Source organism: Cherax quadricarinatus, chromosome 76 (assembly GCF_038502225.1).
Source record: "Cherax quadricarinatus isolate ZL_2023a chromosome 76, ASM3850222v1, whole genome shotgun sequence".
In the NCBI taxonomy this organism is placed as follows: Eukaryota; Metazoa; Arthropoda; class Malacostraca; order Decapoda; family Parastacidae; genus Cherax; species Cherax quadricarinatus.
In genome coordinates, this window is record NC_091367.1 from 6077514 (window position 1) to 6091716 (window position 14203).

Below are 14203 nucleotides of genomic sequence, written 5' to 3' on the forward strand. Positions count from 1 at the left end.
GACAACCAGCTGTTTACCCACCTGTGACTCCCAGACAACCAGCTGTTTACCCACCTGTGACTCCCAGACAACCAGCTGTTTACCCACCTGTGACTCCCAGACAACCAACTGTTTACCCACCTGTGACTCCCAGACAACCAGCTGTTTACCCACCTGTGACTCCCAGACAACCAGCTGTTTACCCACCTGTGACTCCCAGACAACCAGCTGTTTACCCACCTGTGACTCCCAGACAACCAGCTGTTTACCCACCTCCCAGACATCCAGGTGTTTTCCCACCTGTGACTCCCAGACAACCAGCTGTTTACCCACCTGTGACTCCCAGACAACCAGCTGTTTACCCACCTGTGACTCCCAGACAACCAGCTGTTTACCCACCTGTGACTCCCAGACAACCAGCTGTTTACCCACCTGTGACTCCCAGACAACCAGCTGTTTACCCACCTGTGACTCTTGCACCTGAGTTGGCATTATTAATAATTTTATTACTAAAATGTAACTTACTATTATATATATTATGGCTATTAATAGTACTACTACTAGTAGGAGCAGAAACAGGAATAGTTATAGTATTACTAGTAGTAGCAGTTGTAGCACTAGTAGTAGCAGTACTACTAGTACTACTAGTAGTAGTACTACTAGTTGTAGTAGTCGAACTGTTTTGCTTAGACACAAATTACATCATGTAAATAAAGGTCATTACACGCAGCACTTAGTAGCTAGAGTGAACGTTGGTTAAGTAACACTTGAGTATTGTAATTATTGGAAGGAGGAGGAGAGAGTAAGCAGAAAGAGAGGCAGAAGAACGCTGTAATAATATAAAAAGAAGAGATCGATAACGGAAGGCAGGCAAGGAGGGAGAGAGGAGAAGAGACAAAGGGAGATAGATGGTAAAGAGGGGGATTGGACGATAAGAGATGGGAAGCTGTGGAGAGGTTGGGGAGGAGCCGGAGGAGATAAAGTTATGGGTAGAGAAGCTTGGAGAGGCTGAGTGTAAGAGAGAGAAAGGAAATAAAGGTTAGAGTAGGAGATAAGTTAGGAGAGTTTATGGATAAGGGAGAGAGAGAAATAAAATAATTTCTAAGAGGGAGAGAGAGAGAGAGAGAGAGAGAGAGAGAGAGGTTTGGAGAATCTGTAAATAAGGAAGAAAGGCTAATAAAATAATTTCTAAGAGGGAAGTTTGGAGAGTTTGTAGGTAAATGCGATATATATATATATATATATATATATATATATATATATATATATATATATATATATATATATATATATATATATATATATATATATATTAGTTATTTGTAGGAGAGAGGTTTGGAGAGAGCCTAATGACGTAGCCTAAACATCGTTTGAAGTGTCCTCTCTCCAGATTTACCTTGACACTTAAGATAGTTTCCCTGTGATGAGCCATTGTTATGACGTGAAGGCTGGGTGCCCAGCTGCCCGGGATCAAATACACTTTCAACAAAGCGCAGCCTTTGCACATCCCTCCTAGCATTTTTCACCATGTAAACACAACGTGATTTTAACCCTCGTCTCGAGGGAGAGGCCTTTGTCTGTCTGTGTTGCTCGGAGTCTGCGGGCTGGAAAATGCATTAAAAACCTTTTGTTCCAATTGGGATGAGATCCGCCAGAAGGATGAGCTGGTAGTTATGTGATGGGAATGTCGTAGATGGAAGGTTAAGATCAAGGGCAAAACAGGTCAAGGAAAGTCGTGATGGGAATGTCGTAGATGGAAGGTTAAGATCAAGGGCAAAACAGGTCAAGGAAAGTCGTGATGGGAATGTCGTAGGTGGAAGGTTAAGATCAAGGGCAAAAACAGGTCAAGGAAAGTCGTGATGGGAATGTCGTAGATGGAAGGTTAAGATCAAGGGCAAAACAGGTCAAGGAAAGTCGTGATGGGAATGTTGTAGGTGGAAGGTTAAGATCAGTGACAAGAAAGTCAAGGAAAGTCGGAATGAATGAACAGACTAATGGACGAGGTCTCGAACTGTGATCCTGGCATGAGTTTGATGGTCCGGTGGTACAGAGGTGGTCCTGCTACCTGCCAGAACAACCGTTCGAGTCCCCGTCCGTTCTTCTATTGTCATTGGTGTCAAAATTCACGGTCATACACGGTATGTACATTACGTGCCAAGAGGTACATATATACCAGTTATAGTATATACACCAAAATTTTTTAATCACTAATTTAGTTTTACAAAAAAAATCGCCCTGATTGCTAAAATCATAATTCTGACTTGCGATAACTAATTGAATTATTTTACAAAGTTATCTTCTGAAATAAAATCAGTGATATGCAGCTTTTAACTTAATCACATTAAATTTTTTTTTGGATTTTAGTAATCAAAATTTATTAACTCGGATATTTTGAAGCCATCTGACCATATTTTTGTAACCCGATTATAGCCAAAAGTTTAAAAAAATAAATCACACACAATATATATATATATATATATATATATATATATATATATATATATATATATATATATATATATATATATATATATATATATATATATATATATATATATGTCGTGCCGAATATGTAAAACTGGTCAATTAGCAAAAACTCATTTAAAAATAAGTCCTTTCTAAAATTTTCTCTTATACGTTTAAAGATATATTTTTTTTCATTAATTTTAATGTAAAAATTTATAATTTTGCACCAAAAGAATCTTAGAAAACTTACCTAACCTTATTATAACAAGAACAATTTATTTTAGCCTAACCCAACTAAATATATTTTAGATTTGTTTACAATAATTTAATATTAAACAAACACAGTGAAATATATTTTTTTCGTTAGGTTCAGAATGATTTTGGCGAAATTATTGCATACACAAATTTTCACTTGTCCTATATGGCAAGATGAGCGTTGCTATTTAAGCCAAGATCGCAAGTTCTGCCTATTCGGCACTACATATATATATATATATATATATATATATATATATATATATATATATATATATATATATATATATATATATATATATATATATAGGCCCATACAAGGCAAATCCTTCTCAACCCCAGACTCACTAACAAATATTTTTGACAAACCAAGGCTTTGATAATCCTATTAATCCTATTAACCCACTCAAATCAAACTCCTCTCACTCTTGTGTTTATCTGATCTAAATCTGAAGCTACCCAAGGTTTTCTTTTCTATATAGTCGCTTGTTAGGTACTTTTTCCGACATTTTAGCTGCGCTACGTACTGCGTCGTGTTTTACCATTCATTGCCAGCAACACGTACCATGACCCGTGAGGATTTGGGGGACCGTATCACAAACTTGATTATTTCCATTATCAAAAAATTGGATCATCCGCCGTAATTATAGGAAACTCATTTTCTCCCCTGCTATCATTTTAAAACCAAATTACAAACGATAGCTTCGCAATGCGATTAATATTACGACTTAGGGCGTGATTCCAATTACTGGGTGTAATGTGCGGATGTTCCATTATTTACGCTATTAAGTGGGAGGCTGGAATCTGTTGTGGTTGATGTGTTATTGTGGACCCGCATCAGCTGCAAGCAGTTATCAGAACTAAGGATTTTACACAGGTCATGAGTTCCCACCCACTTATTGACGAATTATGTAGCATAATACAGAGTATATGATGCGTCTGGGTATCTTATAAATGAAGAGAGAGAGAGAGCAACACATTGCCTCTGCAACATGCAACATCCACATTAACCTTTCAATTATTTTACTTAAACACGTCAAGAAATTTCTGAGGACTTCTTCCCGTGAGTAAATATCAAAGGAGTAGCGATGTAGAAGATGTTCTTCAAGATGAGTGCAAATAAGACGTATACTTCTTGGAGTTGTTTGGGGAGAAATCAGGTCAAAGTTGGTGAATAAGGAGAGACATTGTTACCCTGGACGCAAGAGGGACTTCCTCAAAGGTTTCTCTCTCTGTGTTGACGGTCGAGTCTGTTTACCCACCGAGCCGAGACATTCAGAATGTGGGTCGTGCTGGTTGTCACTAAATGTATAACTTGTTTCGTTATATATATTGTATTATATGTTGGTAAATGTGAATTATACACGTGGAATTTCAGTCTTAAGGACTTATCTGTCTGCCGTGTCTTCAAATATTTCAACACAGCCCCTGGGCTGACTGAGGTTGAGGGACTGATCGCCTTCTGTCATGGCTGATGGACTCATCACACTCTCCAGTATATGATCTCTGTACTGAATTGAAAAAGTCACTGGCTGGCGAAACGTCTTCATAACAAAGAATATCCAGGTGTTAGTAATACAATGGTAGAATTACCGAAAAATTGTGGCAAAGATTCGTTCTTTAGGAGCTTTATCAAGACGTTACCAGGTGTTATACATGAGTCGTATTCATTAACTTGTCGCTATTATATACCATTAATGCAATAATTTTCCGAGTATTGACATAGAAAGGGCAAGAGTTAAGAGCTCCCACAAGCTGCTGATCGTGACGGGATTCTCTCTATAATCTCGTGCTTGTGTTTCACTCTTAAACTGCAACTATCACCAACCAGTCCTGGCTGGGGTTGCCTTGTAACCCTCAGTGTTGTGGTGCACACACGTCGACCTGGTAATCCCAGGATTCGGTCTTCCCTAGAAAAAACAAATTCTTTTTAGCTCCGAGAGTTTTCTTTTTTTTTCTGAAGCAAATCTTTGGATGTTTTTTCTCGTATCCGCATAAATTTTCGACACGGCCACCACACTGTGGCTGCATCTGCCCATTTTGGCTTAGACATATGTTGTAAACAACTTTGTTTTTAAATTCTTCTTCTCAATAAAGAATGCCTAGGTGTTGCACCCGTGTCATACTCATCAATCTATCCTATACACATAAAAGGCATTTTAAAATATGCCAGAGAAACTTATCAATTTCTCTACGATTCGTAAATATAACCTTTCGTTACAACTTACTGTCCAGGACGACACCTGGATCGTTTTCTATCACTTTGAATATTTCCAGAGCCCGATTTATATTCTTCATGTGGTCAGTCAGAGCTTTCTCCACAGTTCCACTCGTTAGTGAAGTTACAGAAATGTGAGGTTCAACATTACACTCCTACCATTAATACCATTACTCTCGCTGTTTTCCAGGGCAGGAGGGCGGCGCTTGTTAGCGCGTGTGTCAGCGACTCAATGTATATAGGGTAGACTGAGTTCTAATGGTTAATGAAGCTTTAAAGCCTGTTAACTACACAAGGGTCATCAAGGATATACTTTAGTCTGTGTTCCACCAGTCAAAACACTTTAAACCAGAAATCTGGAATTAAAATAAACTCTCAGAGACACACACATCACGGTGTATAATAATATCTTTATTTCTACCAGTACATGTACAAGGTATACAGACCATAGCTGACATCAGTGACATACTACTATACAGAAAGCCGCTTGTTATGCTGAGCATTTCCTGCAAATTAGGTCAGTTTTGTCCCAGGATGCGACCCACACCAGTCCACTAACACCCAGGTACCCATTTTACTGATGGGCGAACTTAGACAACAGGTGAAAGGAAACACGCCCAGTGTTTCTACCCTCGCCTGGAATCAAACCCGGACCCTCGCCGTGTGAAGCTGTGGCCAGAGCTTTCATAATTACCGTCATGACACATAGTTGATCTTTTAACTGATTACCTTTGAAAGAAAAGATACAACTATCATTATCGTTATTTTATTGTAGGTATTTGGTTAAGTTCGTAAAAGAAAGTAATTATTCGTGATTGTTTTAATGTTATCCACAACGAAGTAAAAAAACTTCGAGTTAGACTGATGATTTTTTTTAGTTTAATGTAAATGAGTAATCATATAAATCTAGAAAAAATAATGTCAACTTTTCGTTATTATTGTTATTATTATTGTCGCTGGGAAGTGCCAAACTCGAAGGGGTCACACAGCAGCTTGGGGGGGGGGGTGGAAAATCAAGTTTATTCCAAGGAAGGGGAAAGTGGCTCCAGATCCTTGGATCACGAGCTCATCGGGTAGTGAAGGCTAGCTCCACCTTCACTAATCCCATGAGCAACATGCTACGTGGAGGATTTACGAGCTGCCTCGTAAATCCCACAGCTGATCAAGGATTTCTCTCCCTCACCTGTCAGAGGCGACCTTTAAATTACAGGTAATAAATTCACCCACATCAGACTTGATCCAAGGAACTGAATCTGCACTCAACAGCTGTGTGTGTGGGTATATATATATATGTATATGTATATATATATAAATATATATGTATATATATATATATGTATATGTATATATATATAAATATATATATATGTATATATATAAGTAGTGAAGTTTTCTACAGGGGGGTCCCTTCCGGTTTAGGGCCTTCCACTGAGCGAGGAACTTCCGGTTTAGGCCTTCTACAGGGAGGTCCCTTCCGGTCTAGGACCAGCGGCTGGAGGGTCACCTTTTCACACCTAGGTGTTACTTCCGGTTTTGACCATGACCTCGCCCTCGAGACTACCTCACCCTTGACCCCCCAACCAATACCCCCACCCACGACCCCCCATCCCCCTTCGCGACCCCCGCCGTCGCGCCGCGCGCCCGCCCGCGCGCCCGCCCGCGCGCCCGCCCGCGCGCCCGCCCGCGCGCCCGCGCGCCCGACCGCGCGCCCCGCCCGCGCGCCCGCCCGCGCCCTTCGCGACCCCCGCCCGCGCCTTCTGCTGCGCCTTCTGCAGCGTCATCCGGATCGCCCCCGCACCTCGAATTTTTTTCCGATTTTTTTCGAATTTTTTTTGAATTTCATTTTCTTGTGCTCTCCATCTCCTCGGATCAAGTTTTTAAGGTTCCCCCTCTCACTTTCACCCCCATCCCAAAATTTCTCGATATTACCAAGTTTTTGGATTCCCCCCTATGGGGGTTTCGAAATTCTCCATCTCCTCAGATCAAGTTTTTTGGTTACCCCTCCTTTCACCCCCAAAAAATTTCTCAATATCAAAAGTCTCCACCTCCTCGGATCCCCCTCCCACTTTCACCCCCCAATCCCAAAAATTTCTCGATAATACAAGTTTTTGGATTCCCCCCCTATGGGGGTTTTGAATTTCTTATGATCACCTTGGATCAAATTTTTGGATTACCCCTCCCACTTTCACCCACCCCCCACCTCAAATTTTTCTCGATAATACCAAGACTCCATCTCCTCGGATCAAGTTTTTTGGAATCCCCCCTCTGGGGGTAAGCATGCTTACTACAGGTCTAAACATCTTCCCCTTATTATTTTAAAATGAACTAAAAGTTTCCTCTCATTAAGTTAAATGAACTAAAAAAGCGTGTTTACTCGTCAGTATTCCTCTCATTAAGTTAAATGAACTAAAAAGGACCCAGCATACAAGCTAAATCTTGTCGACTTACCCCTATGTCAGTGACGTCAGTATTCCTCTCATTAAGTTAAATGAACTAAAAAGGACCGCGCACACAGGTTGAATCTTGTCTACCCTTTTAGTTAATAAGGGGTCATAGCAGTGACGTCACACATACAAGCTGAATCAATGTCGATCCTTTTAGTTCATTCAAGTTAATAAGGGGATATAGTACCTACATCATAGGGAAAACATTTTTCATCATCAGAAAGACACATTTCAGGATAACACTAATACACATTTTTTTTTCATTATTTATTATACAAGCAATACATCACTCTATTCTCCTACGTTTAGATGGTGGAATATCAGGGTGTCCATAAGCCAAGGATTCATTAGTATTCAAATGATATCTTTTATCATCAAAGGCTGACAAACCTCTCTTATTAATTCTTATCGTACATATTTCACCTTTTACATTGCTTATAGACTTACACGCGAATAATTCTCTATCTACATTTGATAAAACATTCTTATATCTTGCATGTGTTAATAATGGCATAAATTGCGAAGGAATACCCTTGGCTCTGCTGACATTAGTTGATCTTCCAGCAATCTTGACAGAATACATTTTAGCTTTCAGGGCTATCAACTCGCTAATATGGTTATCACACATTTCAGATTTCAATAACCCCAGCTCACCTTTTCTACTATCATCATATAAGGGATGCTCAGGACTGAAATTTGAAAAATCCATATAACCTAACAATGGTTCACTTTTTAACTCGGTGTACAAATCTTTACATTTCAAGCTAAAAATATATGAGTCAGTATCGGTATAAAGAAGTCTTACATCATCACCATAATGTTGTTTTAAAACTTTATACCAAAAATGATACAATTTCTTTTTAGCTATCTCAAGAATTTGAAAACCGAGATAAAGTGGTTGCTTAACTTCTAATATATCTTTATTGAATGTGCAAATTACTCTATCTTGATTTAAATGTGTGATATTTTTTAACAAAGGATCCTTACTCGCTCTAATAAATGCTTTCTCATTATTGATATATCTATATTTCTCAGCATACTTTGTAATATTCAGCAATGATTTCCCATATATGGCGTTATTAGTTAATTTGAAGGCTTTTGACTTGATAGGACATCTTGTAGCTGTTCTCTGTGCAATATTAGTTGATATGAAGGGTTCTAAAAATTTTGTCTGTGTATATTCATATATGGTATGAACCTTTTCCACCTCTAACCCAAGTTCCAGTAATAACTGTAACAATTCTAGACTGATTAAATAATTTTTCTGAGGTAAATGACTGCCCACTAATTTCCCATTAGATTTGGGGATCTTTCTACCTTCATTTTTCAATATAGATTCACAATAAGGAGATAACATCTCTTCTGATATATTCATATGTGATAATATTAAAGGAAGTTCATCAGTGAGTCTAGCCACCTCGGGGGATATGTGCTTGGTATCACATTCTATCCAATATCCCTTTTGACCTTCGCAGGAAACATTACTTAATCCCACATCGAGGAAAGCATTCTTCTCGTCATTGGATAATTTTCTGATACCATTCTGTGGAAGAGCTTCAACCATCGCACTAGCATACAAAGAATTGAAATCTAGATATAAAATATGAGTGCCCATTCCACTCTCAACATCAAAATTAGGGTTAATTAGGGGATTATCTGCTTTAGAATACTGATTAATTGCGCAGGTAAACCCTCCTCTGAGATTCCTTTTAATCAAGTCATATAATTCATGGGAATATATCATATCTAATCTTACATTAGTTTTCAATAGGAATGCATCCCAACTGAATGATGGTAAACTTATATAATTACTAACGTCTAGCTTATAAATATCTTTGAGTGTTTTACGCCACTCCATGAAGACATCGGCTAACAAACCAACATCTGTCTTGAGATATAACATCAAGTAATCTCCTAAAGTCTTACATTTACCCAACTCAAACACTTTCAATGCATGTTCATAATCTTCTTGGCTGATAGCGCTATTTCTCAAAGAATTAAAAAAATGATCTTTACTCGGTAATTTTGTTTCATCGAGCTTCTTTAAACTATCAATATAATCATAACACAAAATTTGTTTTCCTTTACATAATAAAGGTAAGACATCTCGAGGCACATCTTTCAGAATACTCTCTGTATATTTCAGGGATTTACCTGCCTTGATATGTTGTTCTGCTAACGTGGAAAGAGATCCATTCAATAAAGACAGTGAATCTTGAAACCTAACCTTACCTATGTCTACTTTCAAGAATTTGAATCCTTGTTTCGAATGAATTTCAACGTTATATTTATCAACATTCAATTCCTTTAAAATTATTCCTAAATCATACGACATGTTATGACAAAAAAGCAATAATTTCTCTCTCTTGTCTTTACGCTGCATATTACATCGTGCACAATAGGCTCCAATATAATTATTGAAATTTAAAGTATGGTCATGGTGTTTATGTTTGTCTTTGGGTTTTTTGAAGGTGTTACCACATAATTCACAAGTGTTCTGAGAATCATGCCTCATCTCATCCTCCTCTGACATATGGATTTCATGATACTGTCTTCTAAACTTTATTTTATTCCATTCACCACTAACATTTAAAATGAAATGATTAACAGCATCCTCCCCCTTATAACTCTTTATACACACTATTTCTCCTTTGCGATCAAATATAATATAACAATAGGCAATGGCTTTATGACGAGACTCAATTTTACCTTCTGGGAGAGTGGTGTCTAATGCACATTCAAAATCAAATACACCGATGTATTCGTTGGAATGTGTATGACTAAAATTTTCAAAGTGTACTGTTGTTCCTTCCGGGGGGAATACGAGAACCTGATTGATTTTACATCCATCTTCGTGGATATCTAACTCTTCCTGTGTATTCAACTTCATCAAACAACTATGACAGTGCTTCTTTTCACCTTTTTCTGACATTATCGTTCTAACATACCCGTCAAAATCTTTGATTAAAACCAAATGTCTTTCATTCAACAATAACGCGCACATAATGTCCTTATATTTCTTATTCCCCTTACGACACATAGCCATAAATGTCCTATCTTGATCCTTTCTTAATTGATAAACATATAATGACACTTTATTTTCCTTCTCTAATATACCTAACTTATCACGCGTAATGGGGAAATCATCTATAGAAGTTTTTGCATGATTAAGACAACCTCTCTTAGTATTAACTGCTCTGCGAATATGTTTCCATGGCATGTTCTTTTTATGACATTGATAGGCGGCAAAAGCACGCAGTACACATAACCCATCATTAATCTCTGGATTAAATACATATTTCTTCCCTCGCAGTTTCTCGGGATATGCCACATATGACCCCACTTGCACTCTGAATTCTACTTTAACATATTCGATACTGAAAGATTCGATTTGATCTATGATCCAGCCAGATCCTTCCTGATCTTGCAACTCTGTCTCGTATCTTTCTAATATTGTTCCCACCCATCGATCAAATACTTCAGAGATTTCCTCTTCACTTACTAACTCAAACGCTAAATTTATCACAAATTGTCCATTTTGATCATCACCCGATATGTTTTGACGTAATGTCCTTATAACTATAATTGGGTGGATTCTGAGCGACATTGCTAGAGGCGATCTATCATACATATCTCGCATCTGTTCTATAAAATAATCCCTATAAACATGTAAATACATTCTTAACTCTCTGTTATAAGATGAAGGAACACTATATTTCCTCACTGTATGTCTACCTCTAAAATTCTGGATATATGTAATAACTTCTGGGCTCTCGTCTTCACTATTATGCGTGTCAGACACGTCATGCGAGGTAGTTGCTCTCTCATCATCATTAGTGGGGGCAGAAGTACCCGCACCTCCGCATTGTGAGGTACCAACACTAGCACTCTCACCACCAAGCTGGGCAGTTTGATTCACAACACTACCAGGTGTATTTCCTGCAGAGGAAAAAAGCACATCCAATTCATAACCCAAAAAATATTAAGATTTCAATGAACAGAGGAAAAAAGCACATCCAATTCATAACCCAAAAAATATTAAGATTTCAATGAATAGAGGAAAAAAAAGCACATCCAATTCATAACCCAAAAAATGTTAAGATTTCAATGAATAGTAATATTACGTCCAGTAATGGGGGTAAGAAGGTCACCCTTCACAATTTTTACATAATACGTTTTAAGATTTCAATGAACAGAGGAAAAACAAGCACATCCAATTCATAACCCAAAATATTAAGATTTCAATGAACAGAGGAAAATCTTTTCTCGAGTGACTAGCACAACAAAAGATCACAAATTGGTTACATACCTGTTTCTATAGCCTTCTTCCATAAAGCATCTACACGTGCCCACTCATTATCCAATTGCAATAACCTTTCATTGCGTTGTACACCGCCTTTCTCGATTACCAACGAACGCTGCTTTCTAATCGATAATCTTCTCTTCACCAATGCTTCCAAGTATTTCGAATATATGCTATCCCCTGTTAAGAATTTCACTTATTAACGCACTATCCCAGTAAAAAATTTCACTCGTATGCTCCAACAAAAATTAAACATGTAAAAAAACAAGAATTTTCTAACAATCTCCTCTTCACCAATTCACTTATTTAACCCATTAAAAATTTCACTTATTAACGCACTAACCCAGTAAACATTTCACTTATTAACGCACTAACCCAGTAAACATTTCACTCGTATGCTTCAACAAAAATTAACCCAAATTTCACTCGTATGCTTCAACAAAAATTAAACATGTAAAAAACAAGAATTTTCTAAGTATAACTTACCTTTCTCCATGTTGTGCGGTTCAGCGTTGGAAGATGAGGTCCTTTAACTTAATGAGAGGAAACTTTTAGTTCATTTTAAAATAATATGAGGAAGATGAGGTCAATCACGGATGATGGATGGAAGCACTGTCCTCGCTCTGAGTGTCTCATTGAGCTTATATAGGCCGCCCCCTCCCCCCGACACATGGTGTAATGCGGTTCACACCTAAGGTAGATTTAAGATAATCATGAACACCTGGGTCAACACAGGTCAGACAGACAGCATGATATGTGGTTCAGCGTTGGAAGATGAGGTCCTTTAACTTAATGAGAGGAAACTTTTAGTTCATTTTAAAATAATATGAGGAAGATGAGGTCAGTCACGGATGGAAGCACTGTCCTCACTCTGAGAGACTCATTGTGGGTCACCCCAACACATGGTGTAATGCGGTTCACACCCAAGGTAGAACATAACACCTGCGTCAACTCAGGACAGACAGGCGCCATGAAATGCGGTTCACACCCAAGGTAGATTTAAGATAATCATGAACACCTGGGTCAATCGCCACCCTAAAGCAACTAATTTTGGTGAGGCAGTCCTGCTCCACATTAACTGCGTCCCCTTATTGAACTAAAAGTATTATATATCTTGAAAACCCATTAAGACTTACAGTGTACAAGACGCCTCTCTATGGTAAACACCCTTTTTTAGTTCATTCAACTTAAAGAGAGGAAGCTTTTAGATCAATTTTAAAATAATAAGGGGAAGATGTTGAACTTGACAACATACACATCTGATGACGTTGATATATTTCGTTATCCATCAAGGATTATCATTGCCGGTTATTCGAATAGTGGCAAATCTTATTTCACATCAAAATTATTAAAGTTATACCATGAGAAATTTCATAACATTATAATATGCGGGGTGACATCACATCCCTTAGAACAAGATTCAGAGATAACTCATAAATTAACATTAAGTAACGATATTATCGACCCGCAGAATGTCATTGCATCACCTGATGAAAATACAATAATTATTGTTGATGATCTATTTTTAAAAGCAGGTAACAGTGAAATTATTCTCGAATGTTTTACTAAAGGTAGACATCATAATATAAGCATTATTCTGATTACTCAAAATATATTTCACGGAGGACGATATAGTCGTACCATGGCTTTAAACGCCACGCATTTTGCTTTATTTAAAATGAGGGATCTTGGACAAGTAGAGATTCTGGGGCGACAAGTGTTCGGAAAAAATAAGGAATTTGTAAATATATATAAATCTGCTATAAAACGATCACCCTTTGGTTATTTATTCATAGACCTTGCATTAAATACACCAGAAGCATTACAGTTGCGAACCAATGTGTTACAGCAGGATTCCTACGAAATTGTATACCAATGGAGCGAGTAAAATTAATTGAAAAGGTTTATAGAGATCCTGGATCTGCTGGGTCATTCTCTGGTGTAAACAGTTTATATACAGCTGTAAAAAAGATCGATCCGTCCATAACCTTGAAAGAGGTCAGAAATTTCTTAAATTCAGAAAGATCATATACTTTATACGTTCTTAAACCTAAGAAGTTTCCTCGTAGGAAAATAATTGCTCCTAAACCCAGAGTGATATTAACCTGTGATTTGGGTGATATGTCTAAATTATCCAGATATAATGATGGATATAAATACATTCTCGTGTGTATCGATGTTTTTTCAAGATATTTACAAGCAGTACTCATGAAAAAGAAAGACGGACCGTGCACTTTACATGCATTACAAAACATATTGGAGAATGAAAAGGCGAAGAATATATCGAGATTATTTACAGATAAAGGCAGGGAGTTTCTAAATAAACAGGTACAGAATTATCTCCAGAGTAAGCATATAAAGTTATATCATGTATTTTCGAAAGAAACAAAAGCTTCCATTGCAGAGAGAGGCTTGCAAACGATGAAACGTAAATTATACAAGTATATGACAAGTGCCAATACATTTAATTATTCAAAAGTGTTAAATGAATTAGTAGATGCGTATAATTCATCTCCGCACTCGGGGATTGGCGGTAAA

General features: G+C 37.7%; 2 protein-coding genes across 2 annotated transcripts in view; one reads left to right on the top strand and one right to left on the bottom strand.

The window, feature by feature from the left end:
* Positions 1 to 14203, top strand: part of LOC128703607 (uncharacterized) — a 224095-nt gene that overhangs the window by 33183 nt on the left and 176709 nt on the right. The gene's annotated exons all lie outside the window — the stretch shown is intronic.
* Positions 6037 to 12583, bottom strand: LOC128705165 (uncharacterized). The gene is made up of 6 exons (XM_070101113.1): positions 12152 to 12583; positions 11672 to 11845; positions 9693 to 11301; positions 8202 to 9410; positions 7810 to 8051; positions 6037 to 6101 (listed from the first exon to the last, which is right to left on the bottom strand). The coding sequence occupies exons 1-6, from the start codon at positions 12159 to 12161 to the stop codon at positions 6037 to 6039; spliced, it is 3309 nt and encodes a 1102-aa protein (XP_069957214.1). The 5' UTR covers positions 12162 to 12583.

Excerpts from the sequence above, each read along its gene's own strand:
- LOC128705165 (XM_070101113.1), bottom strand. Across the intron at positions 9,411-9,692 it reads CTTTTTTGTCATAACATGTC|TTTAAAGAAGCTCGATGAAA; the intron begins GTATGATTTAGG and ends TTATATTGATAG. Across the intron at positions 8,052-8,201 it reads AAGAAATTGTATCATTTTTG|TCCTGAGCATCCCTTATATG; the intron begins GTATAAAGTTTT and ends TTCAAATTTCAG.